We start from the raw sequence: 14782 nt of genomic DNA on the forward strand, positions 1-14782 counted from the left end.
CCACACCCATATTAGATGGCAGATTTAATCAGTAAATGTTTTGTGCATTCTGACCACTCCACCAACCAGTCATTCCCTGTCTCTCCCTCTCCTTGGGCCTCCCTGTTCCCTGAGACACAGCACTATTGAAATCAGGCCAGTTAATAATCTTACAATGGCCTCTTAAGTGTACAAGTGAAAGGAAGAGCAGCCTCTCACTTTAAATCAAAAGCTAGACATGATTAAGCTCAGTGAGGAAGGCATGCCGAAAGCCAAGACAGGCCAAAAACTAGGCCTCCTGCTCCAGACAGTTAGGCAAGCTGTGAATGCAAAGGGAAAGTCCCTGAAGGAAGGTAAGGGAGCTCCTCCAGTGACCACACGAGGGGTAAGAAAGGAGCAGACTTGCTGCTGACATGCAGAAAGTTTGAGTGGTCTGGATAGATCAGCCCAGCCACAACATGCCCTTAAGCCAAAGCCTCATCCACAGCAAGGCCCTAACTCTCCTTAATTCTAGGAAGGCTGAGAGAGGTGAGGCAGCTGCAGAAGAAATGTTGGAAGCTAGCAGAGGTTGGTTCATGAGGTTCGAGGGAAGAAGCGTCTCCGTAACATCAAAGTGCAGGAGAAGCAGCAGGTGCTGATGCAGAAGCTGATGCAGACCCAGGAGATCTAATTACTGAAGGTGGCTACACTAAACAGGTTTTCAGTGTAGATGAAACAGCTGTACATTCAAAGAAGTTGCCATCAAGAACTTTCATAGAGAGGAGAGGTCAATGCCTGGCTTTGAAGCTTGAAAGTGACTTTAAGTTGAAGCTGATACTCATTTATCATTCCAAAAATCCTAGTGCCCTTAAGAATTATGCTTAATCTACTCTGCCTGTGCTCTGTAAATGGAACAACAAAGCCTGGATGACACCACATCTGTTTCTAGCATGTTTTACTTTATGTGTTAAGTTCACTGTTGAGACCTGCTCAAACAAAGGACTCCTTTCAAAATATTACTGCTCATTGACAGTGCACATAGTCACCCAAGAGCTCTGATGGAAATCTGCAGGATTCATGTTGTTTTCATGCCTGCTAACACAACATCCATTCTGCAGACCATGGATCAAGGAGTCATTTTGACTTTCAAGTCTTATTCTTCAAGAGACAACATTTCTTAAGGCTACAACTGCCATATACAGCAATTCCTCTGATTGATCAGGCAAATTAAATTGCAGACCTTCTGGAAAGGATTCACCATTCTAGATGCCACTAAAGAACATTCACGATTCATGGGAAGAGGTCAAAATAACAACATTAACAGAAGTTTGGAAGAAGTTGATTCCATCCCTCATGGACGTCTTTGAGAGATTCCAATACTTTAGTGGAGGAAGTAACTGCAGATGCAGGGAAATAGCAAGAGAACTAGAATTAGAAGTGAAACCTGAAGATGTGACTGAATTGCTGCAATCTCAAGATAAAACTTGAATGGATGAGAAATTGTTCCATCCCAGTGAGCAAAAACAGTGGTTTCATGAGATAGATTTGACTCCTGGTGAAGATGCTATGAAGATTGTTGAGATGACAACAAAGGATTTAGAATAATACATGAACTTAGTTGATAAAGCAGTGAGTGGCAGGATTTGAGAGGACTGGTTCCAGTTTTGAAAGAAGTTTTACTGGGGTAAAATGCTATCAGACAGCATCACCCGATACAGAGAATTGTTCATGAGTGGAAAAGTCAATAGATGTGGCAAACTTCATTGTTGTCTTATTTTCAGAAATGGCCGCAGCCACCCCAGCCTTCAGCAACCACAACACTGATCAGGCAGCAGCCATCAACATCATGGCAAGACCCTTCACCAGCAAAAAGATTACTACTTGTTAAGAGCCCAGATGATAGCTAATATTTTTTAACAGTGAACTACTTTTTAATTAAGGTATATACATTTTTTTAGATGCAATTCTATTCTACACTTTGACTACATACAGTACAGTGTAAACATAACTTCTGCATGCACTGGGAAACCAAAACTATTCATTTGACTCACTTAATTGCAATATTTGCTTTATTGCAGTGGTCTGGAACCAAATCTGCAGTGTCTTCTTTTTTTTGAGGTATAGTTGATATACGGTCTTATATTGGTTTCAAGTATACAGCACAGCAGTTCAACAGTTACCCATATCATTAAATCCTCACCCTCACTAGTGCAGTTACTATCTGTCAATATAGAAAAATGTTACAGAACCACTGGCTATATTCTCCATGCTGTGCTGCTATCCCCATGACCAACTTATATTATGATTGAGAATTTTTGTGTGCCCCATCCTCCTCCTCTTCCCCCACACATACCCCAACCCCTCCCCTGTGGTAGCCACTAGTCACTGTTCAGTGTCAGTCTACTGTTATTTTATTCATTTTGTTTGTTTTGTTTTAGATTTCACATATAAGTAAAATCATATGGCATTTGTCTTTCTCCACCTGGCTTATTTCACTGAGCATAATACCCTCTGGGTCCATCCATGTTGTTGCAAATGGTAGGATTTCTTTCCTTTTTATGGCTGAATAATAACCCATTGTATATATGTGCCACATCTTTATCCATTCACCTATTGATGGATACTTAGGTTGCTTCCATGTCTTGGCTCTTGCAAATAATGTGGTGATAAACATAGGGGTGCATATATCTTTTCAAATCAGTGATTTTGGTTTTTTTGGGTAAATTCCTAGAAATGGAATTACTGGGTCATATGATATTTCTAGTTTTATATTTTTGAGGAACCTCTATACTGCTTCCCACAGCAGTTGTACCAATTTACATTTTCTTCAACAGTGTAGGAGGGTTCCATTTTCTCCACATCTTCACCAACACTTCTTATTTCTTGTCTTTTGCATAGTGGCCATTCTAACTATTGTGAGGTGATATCTCATTGTGGTTTTCATTTGCATTTTCCTAATGATTAGCCATGTGGAGCATCTTTTCCTGCGCCCATTGGCCAACTGTATTTCTTCTTCTGGGTTCAGGTCCTTCACCCATTTTTTAATCGGGTTATTTGTTTTTTTGGTGTTGAGGCGAGTGAGTTCTTTATATATTTTTGATGTTAACCCCTTACCAGATAAATTGTTGACAAATATATTCTCCCATGCTCTAGGTTGCCATTTTTTTTTTTTGCTGATGTTGTCCTTTGCTGTACAGAAGCTTTTTAGTTTGACATAGTCCCATTTGTTCATTTTTCATTTTGTTTCCCTTGCCCGGGGAGATGTGCCCAGGAAAAAATTTCTCATGCAAACCTGCAGTATCTTTGAGGTATGCTTGTATAGTTCAGATTGATCCATTAATAAAAGTAGAATCATAATGCATGTACTCTTTTATGTCTGGCTTCTTTCTCCCAACATTATACTTTTAAAACTGTAACCTTAAATATTCCATATGAATTTTAGGACTTTTAATATGAATTTTTTTTTTAAATAATTATTTTTTATTGAAGGGTAGTTGATGCACAGTATTACATTACATTAGTTTCAAGTGTACAACACAGTGATAAAACATTTATATACATAATTCTAGGTTCCAGCTATCACCCTACCAAGCTGTTACAATATCTTGACTATATTCCTTATGCTATACATTACATCCCGGTTACTTATTTATTTTACCATTGGAAGTCTGTCCCGTTTTTTTTGTTTTTTTTTTTTTGTGAGGGCATCTCTCATATTTATTGATCAAATGGTTGTTAACGACAATAAAATTCTGTATAGGGGAGTCAATGCTCAATGCACAATCATTAATCCACCCCAAGCCTAATTTTCATCAGTCTCCAATCTTCTGAGGCATAACAAACAAGTTCTTACATGGAGTACAAATTCTTACATAGTGAATAAGTTACATAGTGAACAGTGCAAGGGCAGTCATCACAGAAACTTTCGGTTTTGCTCATGCATTATGAACTCTAAACAGTCAGTTCAAATATGAATACTCATTTGGTTTTTATACTTGATTTATATGTGGATACCACATTTCTCTCTTTATTATTATTATTTTTAATAAAATGCTGAAGTGGTAGGTAGATACAAGATAAAGGTAGAAAACATAGTTTAGTGTTGTAAGAGAGCAAATGTAGATGGTCAGGTGTGTGCCTGTAGACTATGTGTTAATCCAAGCTAGATAAGGGCAATAAAACATCCACGTGTGCAGAAGATTTCTCTCAGAACAGGGGGGGTGAGGTTCTAAGCCTCACCTCTGTTGATCCCCAATTTCTCACCCGATGGCCCCCCTGCGACTGTGTAATATGAATTTTAATCGCTGGGCCTGTCTAAGCCCCAGGGGATCCTCTGCCAGCATTTGGATTTGTCCTTCCCCCATATGCTAAATGATTTCTAATTACTCAGTGTGTTTTGTGTTTTCTAGCAATGCTTTCTGGTTTCACTGAGTATGTAGTTTGTTTCTGTTTTCATTTTCTTTGTTGTTGCACACCATTTTTGAGAGATGTGGCATGGAAATTATTTGAAGCTAAAATTCCTTTATCATTCACTCCTCAGCTTACTCCTGGCTTATCTGTGCTCCTACCACTGCAGGAAAACTGCTTTTATAAGGTCACCGCGGTCCTTCATTTTGCCAGATTCACTGGCCATTTTCCTCTCTGTGTCTTACTTGAACGCTGAGCTGCATTCACCATAGCTGACTATTCCCATCTTAAAACACTCTTCTCCTAGCTTCAGTGATACTAAACTCTCCTAGTTTCCCTTCTTTTCCTAGGTAGCTCCTTTTCAGATTTCTTTACTGGCCTCTCCTACTCTATCCATCCACAAGACATAAGCACAACTCTAGTTGTTTGAACCCTTAGGGTTCCATCCTAAGTCCTCTTTGCTCATGTGCTATATGCGTCACCCTCAGAGTATCTCATCTAGTCCCCTGGTGGTAAATGCCGTCTAATGCCAGGAGTCCCAAACCGTCATCTCTCCTGATTCCTTGAGTTCCAAAGGTCTATATCCAGCCACCCACTTGGTACCTCCAGTAAAATGTCTGATAGATGCACAAGCTCACTTGTGCATTGCGCCTGCTGTTCTCTGGCTGAAATGTTCTTCCGCCGGTTCTTCAGTCACTGGCACCTCATTATCCTTAACATCTTTGCTCAAGTGCCATGTCCTCCAAAGCTTCCCTGACGCTGGACCTAAAGGTCCCTGCTCCAAGTCATTTTATTTCCTTCCTAGAATGTACCTGGAATTTTCTTGTGTGTTTGCTTGTTTACTGTCTATTCTCCATATTGACCACCATTTCCTCTGTAAGGGGAGGACCTTGTTTGTCTTGTCTCTCAGTGTATCCTAAGTGTCTAGAACAGGGCCTGGTATATAGCAGATGCTCCATAAATTCTGTGTTAATTTAAATTTTATTAATAAAACATTAAAATGTACTTTTCTCCTATTAGATAGTTGTCAAATATGCCCTAATTTGCTATGAATAACTTCTTACCCCAAGAATCAAATTCACAAAATTAAAGATTTTTTTTCACAAAGGTATGGCCATACCTAGAAGACCATAGGGAGGCTTTAGACTTCTCTTACCATACAAATTGCCTTAAAGATGAAAAATAGGCTTATGTGTAAACAGAATTGTTAATGACAGTTGGCATTGCTTTAAAAATCTCAATAAGTCAATACTTGAAAAATTTATTTAAACAGTAACTTTTAGATGGCTTTATTTTCTGATTAATTTATTATATGGCTGGCTACCTCATTGAACGTCAAAGTTGTTTTCTGCCAGTATCTCTCTTGGGTGGCCATCTGCCAAAGAGTAACCACAGAGTACAATGTGAAAGTGTTTTGATAATCAGATCTTTTAGGGCTTTTTAAAAAAAATGAAAACATTGTTTTTTAAATATTTTACCAATGCTCTGAGTGTTAAATTGTTGGGACTTTGCTACCTCTTCTAATTTAATAAAAACAAATTTAATTTTCGGTTTAGTCCACAGTGCTTAGTATTCTGCAATGTGGTAGGAGTTTCAGTTATCACCTAACCCTGCAACGAATGCTAAAATGAAGAAAAATACCATTTGAAGTATTTCATAGTTGACTTCTTTGTTAAATATCTTTTTAAAATTTTTACTACATGGAAACAATCCAGTGGGACCTTTCTCTCGTAGATTTCCGGTATCTGCTACAACAGCAAAATGCTACAAGTTCATCAGGTGCTCTGCATCCCCAGCTGGATGGCGAAGTTCTTTTCTTGGACGCTTGAGCCCATCTTCTCATCTTCAGAACCCACCGGCGAGGCCAGGATCGGAATGGGGGCCACGGTGGACATCCAGAGGCAGCAGAGGATGGAGCTGCTTGACCGGCAGCTGATGCCTTCCCCGTCTGCACAAGCCAGGCGGCAGCGACGGCAGCCGGTGAGCAGGGATGGCAGCAAGGCCCAGACCCTCTTGGGGGCTGGCGGGAGCTGCCCGCCTGTGACTGTGTGTTGTAGAGGTTCCCTTTCATTCTGGTGCATTGTGCTGGATACTTTGAGGGGTTTCCAAATAGAATGTAGGTCTCTGATAGTGGCTACTCTGGGGTTTTTTTAAAGGTAAAAAAACAAATAAGAGCTGAAAGATGGGTCAAACTGGTCATTCTTGTTCCACTTTATTAGATAAGCATTATTTCTTAGAGAAACACCAACCTAGTTAACAAGATGGATATTTATCTGTTCTTATAATCTTGTAAAAAGCCACAGTGTCTTCCTGTTAAAATGATTATCATCATGTGCTCTGGAGTGAAAAGCAAATGTAAAACTTTTTGATTTTCCTTGATTGAAATGGAGAGAATGTGAAGGTAAGAAAAATGTCAAGGGAACAGCTACTAAGTAAATGAAATAAACTGTGTGCTCTTAGCCTTTCCATCAATCATCAGGAAATATCAAGCATTTATCTATAAACTGCTGTATCCAGCAGACAACCTAATACCATGCTTGTCCTTCAGGGGCTACTCTGTGTCAGGCTGAAACCTCATACCTAACCTTGCTTTGACCCTTCTGTGACCCAGCGCGCGGGGCTCTCTGTTTGTTGTCTCTATCGGCTTTGCCCCCTGAAGCGTGACGGGCTCCTCCTCTCTCTTGTCATCTCCTGATCTCCTGCCTACACTGGGTGTGAGGAGCAGGTCTACAGGCCTCACGATGGTCTGAAGGACTGAAATTGGGTGTGACATCCCAGGTGGCCACTGGAGATGCGGGTCCCAGAGTTTATATCTGAAGTGGTAAGAAAGGGGCCCCTGATCACTGAGCCAAGTCTGCAGGAAACAGAGAGAAGCAAAGGTTGTTCCCCACAGATGTGTTGGAAGTTGAGGTGACTCTTGAACGTACAGTAAAGGTACCCACGATGTGGTTAAAGATGGAGGACAGACATCTCTCTTAGGTCAAAGCTGGGGGGTGGATCGTCCCATGAACTTCGTAGGGTTGAGAGATGGGAGAAAAGGGCCAGATGAGTTCTGTAAGGGAATGATGGTCGCAGGCTATGGACTCAGCCCTGCATCCTTCAGGGGAGACAGGGAAGAAAGAAAAGTGTGAGAACTCAGACTGGTCATGTCCGAAAAACTGAGTAATCGTGAGTGTAAGTATTTCCCAGGTAGAATGGACAGAGCTGTGAGGGGGAGAGAGAAGTGGCCTATGATCCTGAGGGTTCTGGCTTAGGTAAGGGGATAGATGGATGAAAGCACCATTTCACCAATATCAGAGGAGCAGATTTGGGGGAAATACATTGACAGAGGTACGTTTGGAATACCTGGGAGGTATTAGAAACGGTGGCCCTTGTGTTCACAGGCAAGCCAGAGAAGCTGTATTTCACAGGCAGGTGTCCCCAGGCAGATGTTTATGCATAAAGTGTATTGGAGAATGCTGTCGGGAGCAGCATCTTTGGGGGACACGTGGGAGAAGACAGAGGGAGACTGAACAACCGTCACAAGAAGGCTTGAGCTATTCCTGTGGAGAGCTGTGGAGCTGGGTGAGTTTCCAAATTGTCCCAAATTTGTGTAAGGAGCCAAAACTTTAAACCTCCACCAGCCAGTCATCGGGTGCAGATTGCAGATCTGGGGCCAACTGGCTGTCCTCAGATGCATGCCATCCACCAAGGAGTGTCCCTTGAGAACTATCAGGTACCGACAACCCCAGCAGCAGGCAGATTGAGCACTTTGGTCCTGAGGGAGGTGGGGATCTGGGCAGCAGACCACAGCATCCACCCCTTGTGTGCTTGGACCTCCTTGTTTTATGTAAGTTATTGGAGCAGCTTCTCCCAGATTCCAGGGACACTCTTCCTGGGAGAAACTATCAAAAGGAAGGTTTTCAGGGCAAACTACATCCCCTTCTGTGGGAGCTGGTGTCGAGGCCACACCGATCATCCTCTCCCTCCTCCACTGGCCACCTGAGAGTCCCCTCACCTTTGGCTGCAAGTGATGCATAGCCTTGTGTCTGTGGGGTCCAAGTCCCTGGTCACCATGCCCTTCTCAGACCGTGCCTGCTGCACTTGTCCATTTCCTGTAAGAACTGGGCAAAGTACCAAGAGATGCCCTAGCAGATCACCCGGGTGCCACACATATTCTTCCTGCCCATTTTTGTGCCCTAGCTTCACCTTTTCCTCACCAGCACAGTCAACTACCCCTGTCAAGATAATGGCTCCTTGTCTGCTGGTCTTTTCGCACAAGAGCCCAGAATGACTGGGCGACAGCTATGACTTAAATTGTAAGGGCATTCTTGCTCTGTCCCTTGATGAAAGTGTTCCCCCTCCTTTGAGCCAAGCTCTCTAAACCCATGGAATCTGCAGTTGCAGGGATAGGAAGCCTAGGGTATGTACTGCATGCTGGAGCCTGGAGTGGCGTCCTTGCAGGGTATCTCCCCGCTGGTGCTGCACTTACACCTCCAATGGGCTGTTTCACTGGTCCAGCAAGCTGGCAGCTCCTGGGACGTGTAGTATGTGAGAGGGTCAGTGTATCCCATGGTCTTTTCCCTGCTTCCCTCACTCTGCTCTAAGTGCCCGTGTGGTCTGATGTGGTGTCATTTGGAGCCTGGTCAATGGATCAAGCTTTCTGTACACCTGCCGATAGCGATGCTAGCTGACGGAAAAGGCAGACAGACCTATAACCAGAATGTGCTCCAGTTCCAGTTCACATGAATTGCTGGTGACGACAGCAGTCAGTGAGTTTCGTCAGCTCAGGCTGCCTTAACAGAAGGCCACAGACTGGCTGGCTTAAACAACAGAAATTACTTTCTCTGTGTTCTAGAGGCTAGACATCCAAGATCAAGGTGCTGTCAAGGTCAGTTTCTGGTGAGAACTGTCCTTACACCTGCTTACAGATGACCACCTTCTTGCTGCATCCTCACCCGGCCTTTTGCCAGTGAGCATGTATGTGCCCCTGGGGTCTTTTTTATAAGGGCACCAGTCCTATTGGATTAGGGCCCCATCCTTATGACCTCATTTAACCTTGATCACCTCTTTAAAGGCCTCATCTCCAAATACAGTGACATTGCACGTTAGGGACTTCAGCCTGTGAATTTTGGGGGGACACATTTCAGTCCATCACACTGCCTCTTCCAGAGGGAAAAGGACCCAGTAAAGTCTACCTGGCACTAAATGACTCTTAGTCCTCCTTGAGGGACACAGTGTATCAAGGGCCAGCTTTGGTCTCTGGTGCTGTCAGTAGCTGGGTCCACCTTAGAAAGAGGGGCCTGTGCACAGCCTCCATCCCACAATCATGGCTGCTCTGTTCATGTGCCAACCCTGGGTGGCCAGTGATAGAGGCTGGCTGATGTCTGGCACCTGAGGTGTTCTGCCCCCTTTTCTGTGGTGAATGTCGGTGGAAGACACTAAGCAGCAAACACAGATGTCACACTGCATACCTGTCCCTTCAGCTGTGTCCACAGGCCTGTTCCTCAGGTCTCCTTGTCTCCTCCCTTCCTGTCCCCTGATCAGCCAAGTCATTTACCGCCTCCAGTGAACCCGTCATTGCTGTTACCTCAGGCCACTTCTCTGTCCACACAGAGTGGATGACCATATGCACTGCCCCTCTCTGCCTACTGGGAGGACTCCCCTCCCCATTGCCTTTCTAGGTCAAGTTCCTGAGTGGAGCTGCAGTGAGATACAGTCCATTTTCAACTTTCACTTGTATACTGAGCCGGCCCACCTGGAACCAAATTTGGCCATTTTCCTCCTCTGTCATTTGGTCATAACAGACTTGCCTACATGTGGCGGGCGGTGTGAACTGGGGCAGAGGTTTTGGTGCACCAGAGGTGACATGGTGGCCTGGCATGCCTGCTGCTGCAGCGCACCTGTGCCCGCTGGCCCTGCTAATGCTGACCCTACATACACCACTTCCACCTGATAGTGGATTTCTTTGGGCCCGCCTGACCTTAGAACTTGGTAGGTCTCATGCTTTAAGGTCAGGCTCTTCCTGTCCCTCAGGTGCAGCACCCATTTCTTGAGAGTGCTGATTCTCCACTCTGTTTGTATACCCTTGCTGCAGTGCCCTAGGGGTCTCTAGCATAGGTGGCCTCTTGTGGCTTGCTAGAAACCACACACAGCACTTTTCCCCACCGTGGACCCTTTGAATACCATAGGATCTACCAGGTTGCACAACCTACACCCCAGTGAATGAAGCAGATCAAACTCCATGCCCTCCTGCGTTCCTGCCAGGCAGCTGTGAAGTGCTTGGTCTGTGGCCCTACTCTCTGCTTGGTTGGCTTCTCTCCTTCCCGAGGTTGGTCTTGCCCCAGAATCCCAGCCCCTGGACTGAGCGTCTGCAGCAGAGTGGAGAGCGTCCTGTTTCTTTAGTCGTAGGCCTACTCAGCGCCCTCCTCACTTATTCCCAGTGCCAGCTTTGAGAGGTACACCTCTCTCCTCCCTGTCCCCTGAGGCTTGGGGGTGCTGGCTTGCCCAGGGACACACGGTACAGGATTGGGACTCACGTGGGTCTCACTGCAAGGCCTCTGCCCTGATCCTTCACTGTACTGCCTCCCAGGGAGGAGAACTCTGTGGTGATTATTTTCTTTCCTTTTTGGCTTTGGCTGACAAGAAAATCAGTGCCAAGTTTAATGTTCAATCGAACCATTTAACTCAAAGTTAGAAGTTTTGCTTCCATCTTCTATATGTTTTTAAAATAACTCTTTGCTTGCTTTAGTAGCCTTTATCCTTCATTGTAGGCAACCTCAAATTCTGTTACTGCATTTAAAATAAATCTATTATTTAAAAACTTGTTTTTCAGATGGTCATAGCTTATTTGGTCAGAAAGTCACTCAATGACTAATTACTATACATTAGATTGATCTGTTCTGTTTTTTTCATTACAAGCATTTCAAAATAGTGTTCAAATCTTGTTTCAGTGGATTCCTTTATATTTCTTTTGCCTGCTTCCATCATATTTCATCCTGCCACCTGGCAGCTGCTGAGTTGCTCACTATCACCCACCCACCTGTGGTCCTTGTTTGGCTCTAGGATCATAGTCAAACTCAGTGTTACCTGAGCCTCTCTGACCAAGCCTGTCAGCTAGAACCCTAGGCACAAAACCAGTGAAAAACATGTCCTTTCCCTTGATGAGTTAGTGATCAACTTCAGGGAGCTCAAGCATATATGCTTGAATTAGTTAACATTTGAGAACAATGACATGTTGACCAGAGTGCTCAGGGCAGTAAGGGCCCCAGGAAGAGCGCCGTGAGTGTGGGCTGACCCTGGGGAAGAAGGATTTGAGGCCCGGAGGGATGGGCCAATGGCTTGCGGGAGCGTGAGGCAGATGGTCCCTCAGGAGAGGACCAGCAAGCATGAGGGAGCCTGGAGCTGCTGCAGAGGCCCAGAGAAGGAAGGTGCAGGGGGGCCTGTGTGACGCACGTGTGGAGGGACAGAGTGAGTGGGGGGAAGGCAGGCAGCACCCGAAGCGGAGGAGGTGTGTTGGGACCCGACAGCAGATGTGGTCGTCGACACGGGAGGCTGTGAAAACTGGCTTAGTCAGTAGTAAAGGCGGGACAGTCATCTCACAAAAGCCCATCTTACTGCAGTGCGCGAGGTGGAGGGGAGAGGAGAGCACAGCGGAAGGGATGGCCAGCAGGCCATCGTCTGAATGCAGCCTTCAGCTGTGTGAGTGCCCTCCTAGGATACTGGCAGCCCCTTTAACTGGGCTCCTTAAGTCCGTGTGTCCCAGGTGCAGACCTCAGTCCCCCGAGCTTTTCACCCTGACACTCGCGGCAGGTGACCCACCCGGTCAGGGCCCCCTGACCTAGGTCCGCACACGAGAGTGTCCTCCCTCCGGGCCTCCGTCTCCTGCCACCTACTGGACGTCATCGCTCGAGGGTTCCTTAGACCCCTGAAGACCATGTCCGTGCCACATTCGCTTCCCCTTCTCATTCTCTACCCCCATGAGAAGTGCGGCCTCTGCCCAAAGGCCTGAACAACTTCTTGGCTTTCTCTGAGACTTTCCCCCTGAGGCGTCTTTATGCCTCCTGGCTCCCTGGTCCAGGTAAGCCCAGTGGTCTGCCTTCTCGGCAGAAGCCCACCATTCCCTCTCCCTACACCCCGCGGCCTTGGCTCAGGCTGCCGGCATCCCCTTCCTGGATTCTGCAGCAGGCCCCTCTCTCTCTCGCTCTGCTCTCTCGCTGTGGCATCTCCCCCCGCCTTGCCCCACAGCTCAGCCCCCAGAGCAATCTCTGTGAAACACAAATCTGATTCTTTCACTCCCACTAAAATCCTTCGGAAGCCCTTCATAGCTGTCCCGGTGGTCAAAATTCTACAGAAGCCCCTTCCTGCTTTTAGCTGTATCTCCCCCAAACCACCCCTAGGTTAACCATGCTGAACTGTTCATGAATATCATAGCCCTGCTGTTTCTCACATCTTGACTTTTTCTGCCCTTTCCTCTGCCTAAAAAAGCTCCCCCGTACCAACAACCCACCCCCCGACAAACACAGGTTAACTCCTAGTCACTCGTCAGTGTCTGTTTCAAATATTACCTCTGGGAAGCCACCTCCAGCTCTCGATCAGGTTTGACCCTCTCTCTGCCCTCGGGCCCCCAGATGTCTGTCCTGGCACTCACCACTCCCTCACTGTTGATTTACTTCTCTTTCTCTACCAACAGAGTGTCTTGGGGGTACATGGACACTTTTTTCTTTGTGTCTCTGTATGTGAATAATGCCTTGCACATAGTAGGAACTCACATATCTGGGGGAAAATGACTAGGTCTGTATACAACAAATATTTACAGAATTAATGCCCTGAGGCCAGCTGAATGGTGAACAGTCAGGCCAGAAAGTACAGATAGCCTCCAAGAGCACTAGTATGAAGCAAATAGTCAGAGACAACCTGAGACCCATGTTTGCAGGGTGCAAAGGCGAGGAAGAAAGGACTTCCAGTGGGTGAGGAGAAAACCAGGCAGGAGAGCGTGGACAGAGGACTGTCTGGGGAAGAAGTGGGTGTTCTGATTCACATTCCTTCCACCTGCTGGACCCTGCAAGAATGAGTTCACCTTTGAAGGGAGGTTCGGTGGGAATGCGACACATTATGATGCTGTGAGTGCTTGGAAGTAGAGGAAGAACAAAAATCACTTCTGCCCAGCTGGCCTCCTTCTAGGATGTCACTGTGGTAGTCACACCTATGTTCTTTAAAGTTAACTATGACGTGACACTACTGAAAATATTTCTAGTATGCCCTGCAGCGTATATGAATTCCATGGTTCTAAAGGGCGGTGAACATTATGACGACTGTAGACCTGCTTCATCTGGAGCTGGAGACCAGAATGCTGACAGTCGGCATATGGTCTTTAAGTTCATGATCAAGCACAGTGGCATGATCTTTCTGGACACTGCCACATGAGGTGCTATCCAAAAGCGCTGGGCGATCATTCTACAGCCTCGTAGTAGTGAAACTTCGCTCTGTCCCTTATGCGCTGCTGCCCTGTCTTCTGGTTCTCCCTCCCTCCACTCCTGTGATCTTCCATTGTTTATAAATCCACGTAGGGGCTGTGTGTTGGTTACGCGTCAGCTCTGCTCTCCACAGCTCCGGGCTTTCAGACACCCTCTCCGCCCAACGGAGCTGTGACAGCTCAGAGTCATGTCGGTACTTGCAGCTGTGGGGCATTTTCTGCTGCTGGGGCTGTTGCATAGCTTACCATGGGTTTGTGTTTTATTCGTTCATCCAGCAGTATATGAGCTCTTGAAGGACAGGAGCTGTGTGTTTTCCTCATTTATGTCGTCTGCTCTGGTACTACTGCAGTGTGCAGCCCTGAGAGAGTAAACGGCACTGCCCTGGCCTTGAAGAAGTGTGCAGGCCACAAGGGAAGTTAGATGAGTCAGTTCTAGGTGCTACTACGTTCCGTTGGAGTTTGTGCAGCAAGAGTCCCAGTGCCGCCTGTGGGGCTGGGGGCAGTTTGAAGAGGCCGACTATCAGGCAGGCGTCTCAGGCCTCGGGACCCTGGAGAGGAAACACGGGAGCTTGAAACAGCTGTGGAAACAAGTAATGGCAGGTGCCTGAGCCCAGGGCTTCCATTAGGAAGAGGCAGTGAAAGAGGAGGCCAGAACTTAGGGGCCTTGTGTTACACCAAGAATTGTTTTTCTTTTGTCCTGTGAAAAGTAGTGAGTCAGTGAAGCCTTTTAAGCAGGAGACTAAGTTAGATTTGTGTTTTAGAAAGATTACTTTGGTCCCAACATGAGTGATCAGTTGAAAAGGTGGTACTGGGGCAAGACGACCCGTCGGGAGAGGATGAGGATTCTGCCTGCAGGGTACTCATGGTGGGGGCGTGGGGGCTGTTCGCTGAATGACGGTAAACGGCCACATTCAAACCTCCAGAGCAGCCATCGAAGCTTCCTATGGTAACGCACAGTTTGCA

At 46.0% G+C, this 14782-nt stretch overlaps 1 protein-coding gene across 1 annotated transcript in view; it reads left to right on the forward strand.

Annotated features, from left to right (window-relative positions):
- Positions 1 to 14782, forward strand: part of UBAC2 (UBA domain containing 2) — a 180617-nt gene that overhangs the window by 137493 nt on the left and 28342 nt on the right. The window contains exon 8 of the mRNA XM_036893653.2: positions 6100 to 6345. Within this exon, the coding sequence (XP_036749548.2) occupies positions 6100 to 6345 (246 nt within the window). The remainder of the gene's footprint in view (positions 1 to 6099; positions 6346 to 14782) is intronic.

The sequence above is a fragment of the Manis pentadactyla genome, chromosome 17 (assembly GCF_030020395.1).
Source record: "Manis pentadactyla isolate mManPen7 chromosome 17, mManPen7.hap1, whole genome shotgun sequence".
Classification (NCBI taxonomy): Eukaryota; Metazoa; Chordata; class Mammalia; order Pholidota; family Manidae; genus Manis; species Manis pentadactyla.